Source organism: Oncorhynchus tshawytscha, linkage group LG32 (assembly GCF_018296145.1).
Source record: "Oncorhynchus tshawytscha isolate Ot180627B linkage group LG32, Otsh_v2.0, whole genome shotgun sequence".
Lineage (NCBI taxonomy): Eukaryota > Metazoa > Chordata > Actinopteri > Salmoniformes > Salmonidae > Oncorhynchus > Oncorhynchus tshawytscha.
Genome location: NC_056460.1, coordinates 1401117 through 1419614, shown reverse-complemented (window position 1 = coordinate 1419614; position 18498 = coordinate 1401117). Strand labels below are relative to the sequence as shown.

The 18498-nt window shown below is 39.6% G+C and overlaps 1 protein-coding gene across 1 annotated transcript; it reads right to left on the bottom strand.

Annotated features, from left to right (window-relative positions):
- Positions 1–1300: 1300 nt before the first annotated feature.
- Positions 1301–18291, bottom strand: LOC121841590 (zinc finger protein OZF-like). Its single transcript, XM_042310864.1, has 2 exons — positions 18155–18291; positions 1301–4196 (listed from the first exon to the last, which is right to left on the bottom strand). Exons 1-2 carry the CDS (start codon positions 18204–18206, stop codon positions 3070–3072), a joined length of 1179 nt encoding a protein of 392 aa, XP_042166798.1. The 5' UTR covers positions 18207–18291; the 3' UTR covers positions 1301–3069.
- Positions 18292–18498: the final 207 nt, after the last annotated feature.

Below are 18498 nucleotides of genomic sequence, written 5' to 3'. Positions count from 1 at the left end.
CAGTGGCCTGACTGCATCCAGACTATGTCAAAGGCCCATCCTGGTAGATCTGAACCTAATGCAGCTTGGAGAGATCAGATGACAGAAGTCACATTTCGGTGCCAGGTGTAACTGACGCCATACATGCTCCATATCCATCACTTTGAGTCTTTTATATAAAATGACTAAATGTGTTGCAGAGGCAGTCAAGAAATGGAACGGCAAGGCCACAGAACATGACATAAGCAGAGCTGTGGGAGATCACCTCAAGGCCCTGGTAGAGCCGGGGGTGGTGTTTACCACTCCACCATGCCTTCAACAGGCTTGAAAAGTGGGATTGATCTGTTTGATCCATTTGTTTGTTTCTGTTTTCAGTAGTTGAATCCTTTGACATGGGATTGCTACTGATTTTCATACTAAAGAGGGACCAAGAGTCTTTCGATTGGTCGGTCATTGGGTTCATATATAAATATCTACCTCAATAACTTTAAGCATCAGCTGTCAGAGCAGCTTACCGATCATTGCACCTGTACACAGCCCATCTGTAAATAGCCACACCCAACTACCTCATCCCTGGATTGTTATTTATTTTTGCTCCTTTGCATCCCAGTATCTCTACTTGCACATTCATCTTCTGCACATCTTTCACTCCAGTGATTGCTAAATTGTAATTACTTTAATATGGCCTATTTATTGCCTTACCTCCTTACTCCATTTGCACACACTGTATATAGATTTTCTGTTGTGTTATTGACTGTACTTTTGTTTATCCCATGTGTAACTCGGTGTTGTTTTTGTCGCACTGCTTTGCTTTTTCTTGGCCAGGTCGCAGTTGTAAATTAGAACTTTATCTCAACTGGCCTACCTGGTTAAATAAAAAATAACATTTTGTTGTTGAAATCATATCAAGCTTTATTTATACAGCACATTTCAGGCATGGATGCAACACAATGGCTTCACAGGAAAAAAACAAATAAAAGAATGAAAATAAATATTTAGTACACAACAAACAGAAGACTAATAACTGAAAGACCAATGGGCACCCTAAGGAAATTCCATTGATTAAAATATTAATAGGATGCAATATCCAACCCAAAAAACAAGCTTGTTTTTTGGAGGGGTTCTGAAAGACACTATGGGGGTGTCCACTGAATGTTGACTAGTAACAACTGGGACCTAAAATACACCCACCATGAGACCCACTAAATCTGCCCAAGAGGCAAACAAAAGAAAAACCCACACAAAACTTAAAGACAGGAAGTGGAGCAACTAAATGTGTTGACTCTCCACATCTATCAAAACAACTGAAGCACTGGGCCAGACACTCTTAAATAGAACCTGGATCAGCTCAGGTGAAACACCTTCCCAATAACGAGATGGACAAGCCAGCACAGGTGTAACACATACCGACTAACGAGGTGACACCAATCAGTGCGTCCTACGTGCTAACAAGCGAGACGTGCACCGTAGACACATTTCAGTTGAATGCATTCAGTTGTACAACTGACTAGGTATCCCCCTTTCCAACGCGCTAAGGTCCAACCTGAAAATATAAATGGAAAAACCAAAGCCTGTAACACCTTCCCCTTTAAGACAACAAATATATCCTATATTTTTGGTGGACATGTTTGCTCACCACCAACAAAAAACAACTTGCTGTCAACAATTAAAAACAAGAAAAAAAACAGTATTTCTAAATAACATACAATCGTATAATTTTTCCCCCCATTTTCTTTCTATCAAGTCCTAAAATTCACAAGCTTCTAGAACCCACAAGCTTCTAGAACACTTTTCTTCCTAAAACTCACTAGTTTTTAGAAGCTCTCGTCCCCTTGGAAGAGCCCAAACAAAACTCAAATAAAATTGTGGTCACATGCGCCGAATACAACAGGTGTAAACCTAACAGTGAAATGCTTACTTACGAGCCCCCTAACCAACAGTGCAGAAAAGAGATACAACTAATCTCCAACACGGAAAAAACATGTCAAAATAAATTGGTATCAATGGTAACACACTGGCTAAATGCAAAACACAAATATTTTTGACTGCCCACCCTTGAGACAATCAGCAACCAAGTTGTCCTTACCAAAGACATGCCTGAAACTCCTGCAATACCTGTAGTAACTTTCAACCTCACTGCGGAGCTTCTCTCTCTTTTCAGGGTTCACTCGATAGGCATGTTGTTGGATCAGGGCCCAGTCCCCAATGTCATGCTCTAGTACATTTGGTTTGGCACTGAGAATCTGAGAATGAACCCGGATAGTCTAAAAGCAGGATAACAATGTCAATATAATTGTACCCAAAAATTGTCAGTTGTTTGCATAAATAATTATTACATGAATTGTAAATATGAAATATCAAAACCAAAAGTACACCCCTTTGTTAATGTGTATTGGCAATAATTAACTTAATGGTGAGGCATGGAATAATAAAACATGTATATTTTGTCAGGCTGAATGTTTGAAATATGAGGTGATTTGAGACATGCTTCTTCAGTAGTGGAATAAAGACAAGTAGCATTTGAATGTTGTAAAGAAATACTGGAGTGATGTAGGATTGCTAATAAAATTGATTATAGACCAATGTATTATACTGCGTCCATGTGTTTATGCTGAAAGTATGTTGTTTTCAAGTCATTGAAAAAACAACCCAAAAAGACATATTTTCAACTTTCAACAACAACCGAACATATATTGGACGTCGGGCATAGTCTTATTTTCAACGTCTTTTCAATTACATTTTGCTAAATTGGAATAGCACAATGTCAAAAAAATAGTTGTAACATGTCCAAATCAATAACCAATATGCAGAAACAGTTCGAGATATATTGAAAACCTAAACATGTTGAAGTGTTGCGTTTTGATTCAAGTGGGTCACCAACATGGTAAGTGTAACAGAATTTATTTTGTCCCTTTATGTTAAATCACATAAATAGTACTCTTTCAATTCAGAGCCTTGATTTTTCCGCTGAACAGGGGGCAAACGTTTAGGGTTCATTCTACATTCTGACATTCATTCAAATACTGCTACTACAATGTTAAAACATTCTGCATTGTGACATTATTTCATTGATATCATGAAACAACTCCTTCATGTATGTATTTTCCGATGTTTAATCAGAGATCTTTTATCAGAGTATCTCTTCCCACATTGATCACAGCTATAAGATTTATCTCCTGTGTGTGTTCTCAGGTGAATAGTTAGATTGCAAGATGTAGAAAAACTCTTCCCACATTGATCACAGCTAAAAGGTTTCTCTCCTGTGTGTCCCCGCTGGTGTACTATCAGGCTGCTTGGGTGAGAAAAACTCTTCCCACATTGATTACAGCCAAAAGGTTTTTCTCCAGAATGTATTCTCTGGTGTGATTTCAGGGTTTGTAGCAGAATAAATCTCTTCCCACATTGATCACAGGCGTAAGGTTTCTCTCCTGTGTGTGTTCTCTGGTGTATAGTTAGATAGCTAGATGTCGTAAAACTCTTCCCACATTGATCACAGCTATATGGTTTCTCCCCTGTGTGTGTTCTCTGGTGTATAGTTAAATTGCTAGATGTAGTAAAACTCTTCCCACATTTATCACAGATATAAGGTTTCTCTCCAGTGTGTGTTCTCTGGTGTATAGTTAGACAGCTAGATGTAGTAAAACCCTTCCCACATTGATCACAGCCAAAAGGTTTATCTCCAGAATGTATTCTCTGGTGTGATTTCAGGGTTTGTAGCAGAATAAATCTCTTCCCACATTGATCACAGATGAAAAGTTTCTCTCCTGTGTGTGTTCTCTGGTGTATAGTTAGATAGCTAGATGTAGTAAAACTCTTACCACATTGATCACAGCTATATGGTTTCTCCCCTGTGTGTGTTCTCTGGTGTATAGTTAGATTGATAGATGTAGTAAAACTCTTCCCACATTGATCACAGCTATACGATTTCTCTCCTGTGTGTGATCTCTGGTGTGATTTCAGGGTGTGAAGCAGAGTAAAACTCTTCCCACATTGATCACAGCCATACGATTTCTCTCCTGTGTGAATTCTTTGATGTATTTTAAGGTTTGAGGAGTTGAATATTTTCCCACAGTCAGAGCAGCAGTGAGTTCTCTTCCCTGTGGGTTTATGCTGGTGTTTCTTGAGGAGTTCTGATCTGGAGAGACTCTTCTCTGCCTCGTCAGCATCATGATGTTGTTGAGGCTCCCCAGAGGATCCACGATTGTCCCGTCTCTCTCCTGTGTGAACGACAAAGTCAGATAGATGGTTAAAGGCCCACAACAGCAGAAATCAATTGTTTATTTGAGGTAAAAGGTGTTGCCCAGAGCGTACCCATGAAGTTGTACAACAATTGACATCTGTTAAATTTGAAAATTAAGACAGTCAAGATAGCAACAATAGTCAGATTTAGTCTTGTTTTCACATTAGTAGTAACGTCGATGATTGTAGTCTAGAAATAATTTATTCAAGTTGTTGAAATCCTAAGCAGTGTGCCAGACGACTTTTGGTCTCCAATATAGGCCCCCTTCTGTGTTTGCTAAAATTGTGGCACCAGGGCAATGCGCACACAATTTATTTGCAGAAACTCCTCCCTGCTAATGAGGAAACTGCTAGCTTTGTATGTAGTATATCTGCCTGGAGCAAAAATGTTGAGCGAATATTTTAGATTTTCACAATGTATTCTGAATATTAAGAGTGCTACTCAAGGATACTCACATAAAGTTCTGCGTCTATTCACTAATTCACCACCATGGGGGAAACTCACAGGAGTTCTCATAGGCTGACAGCAAAAATAGCCTCCATTTACAAGTTGCTTATGAGTGCATTTCACACTACTTTTGGATTATAATTGTAAGGCTCGCTTGAAACACCTGCTTAATATGTTTGTGTTATTGTCGCAAATTAACTGCTTTATACTTAAAAAATACTTCAACCACTAAAAATCTCGTTGGCTAGCTTTGCCATCAGCCTGACAATGAGGCTTTGCACATTAAGTGTTTAACAAATTGGCCCATAACTTCACCTAACAACAACATAGACCTACTGTAGGACCCATAACTTCACCTAACATAGACCTACTGTAGAACCCATAACTTCACCTAACAACAACATAGACCTACTGTAGGACCCATAACTTCACCTAACAATAACATAGACCTACTGTAGGACCCATAACTTCACCTAACAACATAGACCTACTGCAGGACCCATAACTTCACCTATCCATCAAGGAACAGTTTTCCACACATTATGAGCAAAGTATCTCTGTCTCCAAACAGACTAATGAGAACTTACTATAAATCAAGCAGACAATAACACATTATAAACATCAATTTGTTAGGGATGTTGCATCCAATGTGGAGCACAGCATAACGGTCTTTACCAGAGTAATGAATGAAGAAGAACTTTGGTTGTTGTTGTTGCATGTTGTGATGTTTGTCATTTGACTGGCATTCAGAAAATGATTTCCTGGATCAGCTGATGATAGTTGAACATGTGACTAACTAAACAGCTACAGTATTAAAAATGATGTGTAATTATTGAAGAACTGCATTAATGACAGTATCCATTTGGGTGTTGTCAATAAAGTTAAGGTGACTCTCGGTTAGAACCATTGGATTTTGCAAACTCTGAAATGATTTAGGATTCAGTAGGTAGAGTGCATTTCAGAGATCTGAATACAAAAAAACTGTCCTAACAGGACAATAACCTAAACCACAAGGCCAAATCTACACTGGAAGAGCTTACCAAGATTGAATGTTCCTGAGTGGCCTAGTTACAGTTTGGACTTAAATTGTCTTGAAAGTCAATGGCATGACTTGAAAATGGCTTTCTAGAAATGATCAACAACGAACTTGACAGAACAGGAAGAATTTTAAAAAGAATAATGAATATTCACATGAAGATCAGTCACCTATTGGATGACATCACTACTTCCCATCACGCCAACTCCATGAATGCCTTACTATGACATCACTCACTCCTTCCAGTTTGCAGTTGATTAAAAAAAAACACTATTTACTCAAAACATTTATTTGTTTCCCTTTAGTGTGTTTATACTTTACTGTATTTATATATCACTTTTCAACAGGACATTTTTAAACATCACTGGAGGACGTCATGAACAATTCCCCACAGTACAAAAACATATTCAAGTGAAGAACGCCCTTTTAAAATCACATATTACTAAATTCACACATTAGTTCAACAACTGCAGAGTTTTTGTCACTGTTTTATAAGATAGTACTCACTGCATTTACTGGTGTTAATCAGTTCTCCAGTCTTCTCTTCTTCGTCCTCCTCTAATGTGACAGTAATCTCCCCCTCTTCATCCTTCATTTCAAAAACGTCTTCATCTTCTTTCACTTCATCCTCCACTCCAAAAACTGCATCTTCCTCCTCTTCTTTTACTGTAACATCCTCCTCCTCTTTCACTCTGAAGGCGTCTTCCTCTTCTTTCACTGAAACGTCTTTCTCTTCTTTCACGGTACCAGCCTCACCCTCTACTTGTTTTTGTATTGTAACATCCTCCTCCCCCTCTTTGACGAGAGCTTCTTTCTCCGTCCAGCACACCTCCTCTTCTTTATCAGGAGGAGAGTCGCTTAGTGAACTCATGGTCGGGGATGTTAGCTAGCTAGCATTAGCGACTAGACTAGTTCTAAGCTAACTTAGCAAACCAGCTAGCTGACAAACAACGTAAATATATAATGAAATGGGCCAAAGAGTACATACGACAGAAGTGTGTTTAATACACTTCGACTAATATACACCAAAAACAGTGTAAAGAGCGTGAATGTTGTAACTATGTTTGCTAAAAAGCTACCGAGGTGTCTGACTAGCTGTTGTTGTTGAAGGAGCGTTCCGTCCACTAGATTATACGTCACACTGGCAGCGTCGCCTGAACCTAAAAGACGCACATCGAACCAAAAGTTTTTTTTTTCTTCATTTATTTCAAAAAAGTGTAATATTATATTAAGTCGTTCAAAGAGAAGCACATGTTGATTGATTCGTTTTTAATGAGTTAGGATTTAAAACAAACTTTACACCCACTACATATTTGCATTGAACCATACTTCCATACTTCTGACATGGATCATTTTGACCCCAGAGACATATCTTTTATCATAGCCAAAATGTGGTTTATTCAATTCAATTTAATTAATTATTAATTTCTTCCAATTTTTCATGACTTTATCAATCAACTTGTTCTTAATAAATCTAAAACATGGATAAGTGTTTCTTTATCAAAATGGACATTTAACCAATGATGCATAGCCTTTATGTCATTATTGTAGATCACGTCCCACACCGTAGCACGTAGCAGCATAGCCTTTATGTCATTATTATAGATAGCGTCCCACACTGTAGCAGCATAGCCTTTGTCATTATTGTAGATCACGTCCCACACTGTATTATGTGGCAGCATAGCCTTTATGTCATTATTATAGATGACATCCCATACCGTAGCAGCATAGCCTTTATGTCATTATTGTAGATCACGTCCCACACCTTAGCACGTAACAGCATAGCCTTTATGTCATTATTATAGATGCCACCCCACACACCATAGCAGCATAGCCTTTGTCATTATTATAGATGACATCCCACACCGTAGCATCATAGCTTTTATGTCATTATTATAGATAACGTCCCACACCGTAGCACGTAGCAGCATAGCTTTTATGACATTATTATAGATGACGTCCCACACCGTAGCACATAGCAGCATAGCCTTTATGTCATTATTATAGATGATATCCCACATGTAGCAGCCTTTATGTCATTATTGACATAGCATGTAGATGCAGCATAGCCTTTATGTCATTATTATAGATGACATCCCACACCGTAGCAGCATAGCCTTTATGTCAATATTATGGATGACATCCCACACTGTAGCAGCATAGCCTTTTTGTCAATATTATAGATGACATCCCACACCGTAGCCGTATCTATAATAATGACATAAAGGCTATGCTGCTATGGTATGTGGGATACCATCTATAATAATGACATGAAGGCTATGCTGCTACAGTTTGGGATGTCATCTATAATAATGACATAAAGGCTATGCTGCTACGGTGTGGGATGTCATCTATAATAATGACATAAAGGCTATGCTGCTATGGTGTGTGGGATACTGTGTGTGCTTCTACACCTGCATTGCTTGCTGTTTGGGGTTTTAGGCTGGGTTTCTGTACAGCACTTTGAGATATCAGCTGATGTACGAAGGGCTATATAAATAAATTTGATTTGATCTATAATAATGACATAAAGGCTATGCTGGTACAGTTTGGGATGTCATCTATAATAATGACATAAAGGCTATGCTGCTTCATGCTACGGTGTAGGATGTCACCTATAATAATGACAAAGGCTATGCTGCAACGTGCTACGGTGTGGGATGTCATCTATAATAATGATATATAGGCTATGCTTCTACTGTGAGCGATGCCATCTATAATAATGACATAAAGGCTATGCTGCTATGGTGTGTGGGATACCATCTATAAAAATGACAAAGGCTATGCTGCTACGTGCTACAGTGTGGGACGTTATCTACAATAATGAAATAAAGGCTATGCTGCTACGGTGTGGGAAGTCATCTATAATAATGACAAAGGCTCTTCTGCTACGTCTACGGTGTGGGATGTCATCTATAATAATGACATTAAGGCTATGCTGTTACGTGCTACGGTGTGGGATGTCATCTATTATAATGACAAAAAGGCTATGCTGCTACGGTGTGGGATATCATCTATAATAATGACATAAAGGCTATGCTGTTACGTGCTACGGTATGGGATGTCATCTATAATAATGACATAAAGGCTATGCTGCTACATGCTACGGTGTGGGATGTCATCTACAATATTGACATGAAGGCTATGCTGCTACGGTGTGGGATATCATCTATAATAATGACATAAAGGCTACACTGATATGTGCAACAGTGTGGGATGTCATCTATAATAATGACATAAAGGCTATGCTGTTACGTGCTATGGTGTGGGATGTCATCTATAATAATGACATAAAGGCTATGCTGCTACGGTGTGGGATGTCATCTATAATAATGACATAAAGGCTATGCTGTTACGTGCTATGGTGTGGGATGTCATCTATAATAATGACATAAAGGCTATGCTGTTACGTGCTACGGTGTGGGATGTCATCTATAATAATGACATAAAGGCTATGCTGCTACGGTGTGGGATGTCATCTACAATATTGACATAAAGGCTATGCTGCTACGGTGTGGGATATCATCTATAATAATGACATAAAAGCTATGCTGTTACGTGCTACGGTGTGGGATATCATCTATAATATATACATAAAGGCTATGTATCTAAGGTGTGGGACGCTATCTATAATAATGATATAAAGGCTATGCTGCTAGGGTGTTGGACGTCATCTATAATAATGACATAAAGGCTATGTTGCTACAGTGTGAGACATCATCTATAATAATGATATAAAGGCTATGCTGCTAGGGTGTTGGACGTCATCTATAATAATGACATAAAAGCTATGCTGCTACGGTTTGGGATGTCATCTATACCATCTGCTATACCAGCAACAGTGTGTGAAAAACGTGTGAAGACTTACAGAAAACGTTTGACCTCTGTCATTGCCAACAAAGGGTATATAACAAAGTATTGAGATAAACTTTTGTTATTGACCAAATACTTATTTTCCACCATAATTTTCAAATAAATTCATTAAAAATTCTACAATGTGATTTTCTGGATTTTTTTTTTTCATTTTGTCTGTTATAGTTTAAGTGTACCTATGATGAAAATTACAGGCCTCATCTTTTTAAGTGGGAGAACTTGCACAATTGGTGGCTGACTAAATAATTTTTTGCCCCACTGTATCTGGTAATGAGGAAACCACTAGTTATGGATTTAGTATATCTGGTAATGAGGAAACCACTAGTTATGGATGTAGTATATCTGGTAATGAGGAAACCACTAGTTATGGACGTAGTATATCTGGTAATGAGGAGACCACTAGTTATGGATGTAGTATATCTGGTAATGAGGAAACCACTAGTTATGGATGTAGTATATCTGGTAATGAGGAAACCACTAGTTATGGATGTAGTATATCTGGTAATGAGGAAACCACTAGTTATGGATGTAGTATATCTGGTAATGAGGAAACCACTAGTTATGGATGTAGTATATCTGGTAATGAGGAAACCACTAGTTATGGATGTAGTATATCTGGTAATGAGGAAACCACTAGTTATGGATCTAGTATATCTGGTAATGAGGAAACCACTAGTTATGGATGTAGTATATCTGGTAATGAGGAAACCACTAGTTATGGATCTAGTATATCTGGTAATGAGGAAACCACTAGTTATGGATGTAGCATATCTGGTAATGAGGAAACCACTAGTTATGGATCTAGTACATCTGGTAATGAGGAAACCACTAGTTATGGATGTAGTATATCTGCTAGTGAGGAAACCACTAGTTATGGATGTAGTATATCTGGCAATGAGGAAACCACTAGTTATGGATGTAGTATATCTGGTAATGAGGAAACCACTAGTTATGCTGCTTCGTGCTGGTAATGAGGAAGCCACTAGTTATGGATGTAGTATATCTGGTAGTGAGGAAACCACTAGTTATGGATGTAATATATCTGCCTGTGAGCAAAGATTTTAGTTTTTCACAATGTATTCTGAATATTACAGTGCAAGATCATGAGTGCTACTCAAGGAAACTCACATTAAACTCTGTGTCTATTCACTAATTCACCACCATGGGGGAAAACTCAGGGGATTTCTCATAGGCTGACAGCAAAAATAGTCTTCATTTCCAGGTTGCTTATGAGTATATTTCACACTACTTTTCACACTACATACCGCTCCTTTGAATGTCCTGCTTAATATAATATGTGTTGTCGCAAATCAACTGCTGTATACTTAAAAAAAACACTTCCACCAGTAAAATGCTCTTTGGCTAGCTTTGCTACCAGTCTGTCAATGAGCGTTTGTAAACTAAGTGTACGCAAATTGGCCCATAACTTCAGCTAACAATAACATATACTTACTGTAGGACCCATAACTTCACCTAGCAATAACATACATCAACTATAGGACCCATAACTTCACTGAACAACATAGACCTACTGTAGGACCCATACTTCACCTAACAACAACATAGACCTACTGTAGGACCCATAACTTCAGCTAACAATAACATAGACCTACTGTAGGACCCATAACTTCACCTAACAACAACGTAGACCTCAGACTATACATCATTTAATATTTCAGGTGAAATATGGAAACTAAAATGTCTTTGTCATGACACTTCAAAACTTGATCACCAGATAATTTTGTGAATAATCCCACTAGGCTACTCTGTAATGTTTTGTCATTCTAAATGTTCTGAATTAAGGAAAATAGCTCTGTGTGTTGTGTAATAGCCTATCCATCAAGGAACAGTTCTCTACACATTATGAGTTAAAACCTCTTGAGACTCTAGGGGCAGTATTTCATTATTGGATAAAAAAACGTGCCTGTTTTAAGCGCAATATTTTGTGAAGAAAAGATGCTTGACTATGCATATAATTGGCAGCTTTGGAAAGAAAACACTCTAACGTTTCCAAAACTGCAAAGATATTATCTGTGAGTGCCACAGAACTCATGCTACAGGCGAAACCAAGATGAAACTTGAACCAGGAAATGGGCAGAATTTTTGAGGCTCTGTTTTCCATTGTCTCCTTATATGGCTGTGAATGCGCCGGGAATGAGCCTGCCCTTTCTATCGTTTCTCCAAGGTGTCTGCAGCATTGTGACGTATTTGTAGGCATATCATTGGAAGATTGGCCATAAGAGACTACATTTGCCAGGGATCCGCCCGGTGTCCTTTGTCTAAATTGGTGCGTAATCGTCAACTGGAGGCATTTTCCATTGAGATTCAGAGGAGAACGCACACTTCCACGAACGATATATCATCGAAGAGATATGTGAAAAACACGTTGAGGATTGATTCTAAACAACGTTTACCGTGTTTCAGTGGATATTATGTATGGAGTTGAATGATGTGTAATTATTGAAGAACCGCGTAAATGACCGTATCCATTTCGGTGTTGTTAATAAAGTTAAGGTGACTCTCGGTTAGAAACATTGGATTTTGCAAATCCTGAAATGATTTAGGATTTCTGTGCCCATGAAAACTGTTTTCCCAGCATAACATAAGGAGCCACTAAATGTTACATAGTTAGAGAGCATTTCAGAATACAAAAAACTGTCCGACAGCAAGATCCCGTATTTAAGTTTAAGTTCATCATATGACAAGCGTAACGTTGTGACTACCGTTCCCTGAAGGAGGGAAAAGAGGAGGGAAAAGGAGGGAAAAGAGGTAAAACATACTATTAAATCCACACGTTATGAATATAACTACTGTTCCCTGAAGGAGGTAAACTAGGTCCAACATACAATTAAATCCACATGTTATGACTATAACTACTGTTCCCTGAAGGAGGGAAACTAGGTACAACATACTATTAAATTCACACCTCGCTGGAAGCCCCGCCTTCCACAGGTGATGAGCGTGAGGCTCGGATTTATTCCTTAAATGTAATACCGCTCTTCACCGACTCAGGAAAGGGAAGGGCCAAACAGGTGTTGTACCTCATTTCCCTCCTTCAGGGAAGAGTAAATATAATCAAAGTTACACTCCGTTTCAGTCGGTCAACCTCGTTACAACATACTATGGGGAAATACAATCATTCCCAATGCCGACCCAAACAGATACTAAACGAAACGGCCCCTGGCCGACCACCCAGACCTGACCCTTCAAGGCGCGTCAGTTTTGTCAATTTATTCATTGTCTTTTGTTTGAAACACTCCTGTCAATGTTGAGTAAGGACGGGCACCCGATTACACATATAGAAGTAGGACTAGACTACCTGTCCTGCGTGCTTATGTAGGCTTATAAATGTGCACATTTGGGGATGTCTATAGTATTTCTGATTGTCTTAACGCACCACCACTAATGAGTTGTGGAGCTTCTCAAAGTATTTCTTTCTACACCTCAAACAGCAAGTAAACAAAGTCTAATCAAAATCAATTGCTAATGACAATAGTTCCTCAAAGTATTTTCGTAAAATATTTCCAGCTCTCACCACTCAGTTACCACTCGATTACCACTCAGCATGAAAGGGAAAAATGTAGTGCTCTGATGCAGTGGAAATGCCATAAAATACTTCTTATCCTTTGCACAAATAGCCGACAGCTGTGTCTGTCCCGAACTCAATGGCAAGGGAAACTAAGGGCCCAGAATATTTTATACAATGTTGCAAGCTTGCAATCTCGAGTTGTGGGACGACCCAGTTGATAATTGATACAATGTTTCAAGTTCGTTGTAGACAGGACATGTGCAGCCAATTTGAGTTATAAGATATTTATTTTTATTAGGATATTTTCAACCTGCAGGCTGCAATGTTAGCATTTTTTAGCTTCATGTAGGTTATTGAAATTTAGCAATGGAAATAAAAAATGTATTCATAATTTTCATTTAAATAGAAAGTAGATTAACCACAGAGAATGATGTTGAGATACAAAGACTATTATAATTATTATTACTATTATAAATTAAATTAAAATGTTCCAGTAAAATGTGAATATGAAAATCATAACTGGCACCAGATCAGTAGAAATGGTCAGATAAATTGGCACTACAAATGGAAAAGGTTGCTGACTGCTGGTGTAGCCTATTAGCAGAAACTATAGGAGCATAACGACTGCTGGTGTAGCCTATTACCATAAACTATAGGAGCATTACGACTGCTGGTGTAGTCTATTACCAGAAACTATAGGAGCATAACATCAGAATTTATAAAGGCCAGCAGCCCATAATGACCCTAGCCCATAATGACAAAGTGAAAACTGGTAATAAACAGAAATACCTTATTTACATAAGTATTCAGACCCTTTGCAATGAGACTCGAAATTGCTTTCAGGTGCATCTTGTTTCCACTAATCTTCCTTGAGATGTATTTTCAACTTGTTCAGAGTCCACCTGTGGTAAATTCAATTGATTGGATATGATTTGGAAGGCACACACCTGTCTATATATGGTCCCACAGTTGACAGTGCATGTCAGGGCAAAAAACAAGCCATGAGGTCGAAGGAACTGTCCTTAGAGCTCCAAGACAGGATGGTGTCGAGGCACAGATCTGGGGAAGGGTACCCAAAAAAATTCTGCCGCATTGAAGATCCCCAAGAACACAGTGGCCTCCATCATTCTTAAATGGAATACTCTTCCTAGAGCTGGTCACCTGGCCAAACTGAGCGATTGGGGGAGAAGGGCCTTGGTCAGGGAGGTGACCAAAAACCTGGTGGTCAATCTGCCAGAGCTTCAAAGTTCCTCTGTGGAGAACCTTCCAGAAGGACAATCATCTCTGCAGCACTCCACCAATCAGACCTTTATTGTAGAGTGGCCGGACGGAAACCACTACCCTATCAACCAGTCATAGGTACTGGCGACAAAGCGCCTTTTAACCTAGCTGGGAATGGGACAGGGGGAACCCTTCTGTAGTAACAGACAGGGGAGATTTGTAATCAAATCTAATTCCCAGGAATGGGGTTCATATGAACCACAGAGACTGTGTGGGGATAATAATGTGGCCGTGTCCAACCCTGCTTGTTCCCTTGACTCCACTACCAACCAACAATCTCCAACAGGGCCCTTAACCTGTATCACTAGACACCTCACTGTGAGCTACAGGTAGAAATCAGCAATGAATCCCAATAATGAGACACCTCTGGGGAGGGGTGTCAAACATTTAAAAAAAATATAGATATATATATACAGTGGGGAGAACAAGTATTTGATACACTGCCGATTTTGCAGGTTTTCCTACTTACAAAATATGTAGAGGTCTGTAATTTTTTATCATAGGTACACTTCAACTGTGAGAGACGGAATCTAAAACAAAAATCCACATTGTATGATTTTTAAGAAATTCAATTGCATTTTATTGCATGACATAAGTATTTGATACATCAGAAAAGCAGAACTTAATATTTGATACAGAAACCTTTGTTTGCAATTACAGAGATCATACGTTTCCTGTAGTTCTTGACCAGGTTTGCACACACTGCAGCAGGGATTTTGGCCCACTCCTCCATACAGACCTTCTCCAGATCCTTCAGGTTTCGGGGCTGTCGCTGGGCAATACGGACTTTCAGCTCCCTTCAAAGATTTTCTAGTGGGTTCAGGTCTGGAGACTGGCTAGGCCACTCCAGGACCTTGAGATGCTTCTTACGGAGCCACTCCTTAGTTGCCCTGGCTGTGTGTTTGGGGTCGTTGTCATGCTAGAAGACCCAGCCACGACCCATCTTCAATGCTCTTACTGAGGGAAGGATGTTGTTGGCCAAGATCTCGCGATACATGGCCCCATCCATCCTCCCCTCAATACGGCGCAGTCGTCCCCTCCCCTTTGCAGAAAAGCATCCCCAAAGATTGATGTTTCCACCTCCATGCTTCACGGTTGGGATGGTGTTCTTGGGGTTGTACTCATCCTTCTTCTTCCTCCAAACACGGCGAGTGGAGTTTAGACCAAAAAGCTCTATTTTTGTCTCATCAGACCACATGACCTTCTCCCATTCTTCTTCTGGATCATCCAGATGGTCATTAACAAACTTCAGGCGAGCCTGGACATGCGCTGGCTTGAGCAGGGGGACCTTGCGTGCGCTGCAGGATTTTAAACCATGACGGCGTAGTGTGTTACTACAGTAGTTTTTTTGGAATTGTTAGTTGATTACTTGCTCGTTATTACTGCATCGGAACTAGAAGCACAATGGTCTTTGAGACTGTGTTCCCAGCTCTCTTCAGGTCATTGACCAGGTCCTGCCGTGTAGGCTGATCCCTCACCTTCCTCATGATCATTGATGCCCCACAAGGTGAGAGATTGCATGGAGCCCCAGACCGAGTGTGATTGACCGTCATCTTGAACTTCTTCCATTTTCTAATAATTGCACCAACAGTTGTTGCCTTCTCACCAAGCTGCTTGCCAATTGTCCTGTAGCCCATCCCAGCCTTGTGCAGGTCTACAATTTTATCCCTGATGTCCTTACACAGGTCTCTGGTCTTGGCCATTGTGGAGAGGTTGGAGTCAGTTTGATTGAGTGTGTGGACAGGTGTCTTTTATACAGGTAACGAGTTCAAACAGGTGCAGTTAATACAGGTAATGAGTGGAGAATAGGAGGGCTTCTTAAAGAAAAACTAACAGGTCTGTGAGAGACGGAATTCTTACTGGTTGGTAGGTGATCAAATACTTATGTCATGCAATTATTACTTAAAAATCATACAATGTGATTTTCTGGATTTTTGTTTTAGATTCCGTCTCTCACAGTTGAAGTGTACCTATGATAAAAATTACAGACCTCTACATGCTTTGTAAGTGGGAAAACCTGCAAAATCGGCAGTGTATCAAATACTTGTTCTCCCCACTGTATGTATGTATGTATGTATATATATATGTGTTTTATGATAAACCGTTTTTCACAAATCCATCAAGACACCAACTTAGACTTTACCGTGAAATGATTGACTTACTAGCCCTTAACCAACAGTGCAGTTCAAGAAGAAAATGTTTACCAAGTAGACTAAAATAAAAAGTAGTAATAAAAAGTAACACAATGAGAATAACAATAACGAGGCTATATGCAGGGGGAACCGGTACCGAGTCAGTGTGCGGGGGTACAGGCTAGTTGAGGTAAACTGTACATGAAGGTGGGGGAGTAGTGACTATGCATAGGTAACAAACAACTAGTGAATATCAGCAGTGCACAAAAGGGAGGGGGTGGGGGGGTCAATGTAAATTGTCCAGTGGCGATTTTATTAATTGTTCAGCAGTCTTATGGCTTGAGGGGGTAGTAGCTGTTGAGGAGACTATTGGTCCAAGACTTGGTGCTCCGGTACCGCTTGTCGTTTCCTCTGACACAGCCTATTAAAAAGGTCCTGGATGGCAGGAAGCTTGGCAACAGTGATGTACTGGGCCTTTCGCAATACCCTCTGTAGCGCCTTACGTTCAGATGCCGAGCAGTTGCCATAACAGGGGGTGATGCAACCGGTCAGGATGCTCTCGATGGTGCAGCTGTATTACCTTTCGAGGATCTGAGGACCCATGCCAAATCTTTTCAGTCTCCTGAGTGGGAAAAGGTTTTGTTGTGCCCTCTTCATGACTGTTTTGGTATATACCCACGTGGGTGATTGAAAGATGAACTGAGGTCCACACTCCAGTCCAGTTGATGGCGGTAATGTACCTTAAAGTTGGTTGCCAACCGCCATATAAAGTCCAAAGAAGAAAAAGAGGCTTGAAGGAAGGAGAAATGTCGAGAAAATAATTTGGTTTACCTTTTTGGGGCTTCGCGACTGGTTACCTATTTTGATGTAATTTGAAAGTATTGTGTGGAATTATTTTGATGTGATATTAAAGTATTGTGTGAAATTATTTTGATGTGATATTTAAGTATTGTGTGAACTTATGTTGACTTATGATTTACGATTTATGTTTCCAGAAACGTATCACAATTGAGAATCGATTCACATTTAGGTGGATTATTTGACCATTTTACCTGCCAGAGCCAGTCTACCTCTGAAAAACATACAGTCCTTGGACCTTGAGGAGTAACGGGGGCAGCAATCAGCAGTAGAAACAATAACAAAGCATACACCCTGCCCGTTTCGGTAAAAAGCTGAGGGATGGGGCTGGAGAAATTGCAACCCTCCATGATATCAACATTCTAGTTTTGACCATGTTTTGAGGATATAAAGTGTTTGTTTATATTTACTGACAAACATTAGAATTTAAAAAAGCTTATATTTGGGGTTCTGCTGGGGTATGACAGTTGAACTAAGCTCCTGAGGCATCTATAAGAGAATTCTTCAAGAAACCGATTGGGTACATATCATCAATGTACAAGTCCCAAAATGGATGTAACAACGGCTGATTGCCCCTCTAAGACTACATCTTGGGCTAATCTAATAGGAGATATTGAGGACTTCAGTATTTCAGGCATTGTCATTGGATGCATTTGATCAATTGTTAACGTTTTGTTGATAGTTTTGTAGTGTAGCTTCAGCCATTCCTACAGAACAACATTAAAGAGTAGAACCCCTTTACTGCATATTGGTTCAACGACTGCAGAGACGGTACTTACTGGTGTTAAACTGATCTCCAACCTCCTCTTCTTCCTCCAATGTGACAGTCATCTCCCCCTCCTCCTCTTTCACTCCAAAAACTGCATCCTCCTCTTTCTCTTCCTTTACTGTAACATCCTCCTCCTCTTTCACTCTGAACGTGTCTTCCTCTTCTTTCACTGAAAAGTATTTATCTTCTTCTTTCACGGTAACAGCCTCACCCTCTACTTGTTTTTTATTTGTAACAGCCCCCTCTTCCTCCTCCTCTTTGACAAGAGCTTCTTCCTCCGTCCAGTAGACCCCCTCTTCTTTATCAGGAGGAGAGTAGCTTAGTGAACTCATGGTCGGGGATGTTAGCTAGCTA

Excerpts from the sequence above, each read along its gene's own strand:
- LOC121841590 (XM_042310864.1), bottom strand. The coding sequence starts at position 18,206 with ATGACTGTCACATTGGAGGAAGAAGAGGAGGTTGGAGATCAGTTTAAC. Across the intron at positions 4,197-18,154 it reads TGGAGATCAGTTTAACACCA|GAGAGAGACGGGACAATCGT; the intron begins GTAAGTACCGTC and ends TCGTTCACACAG.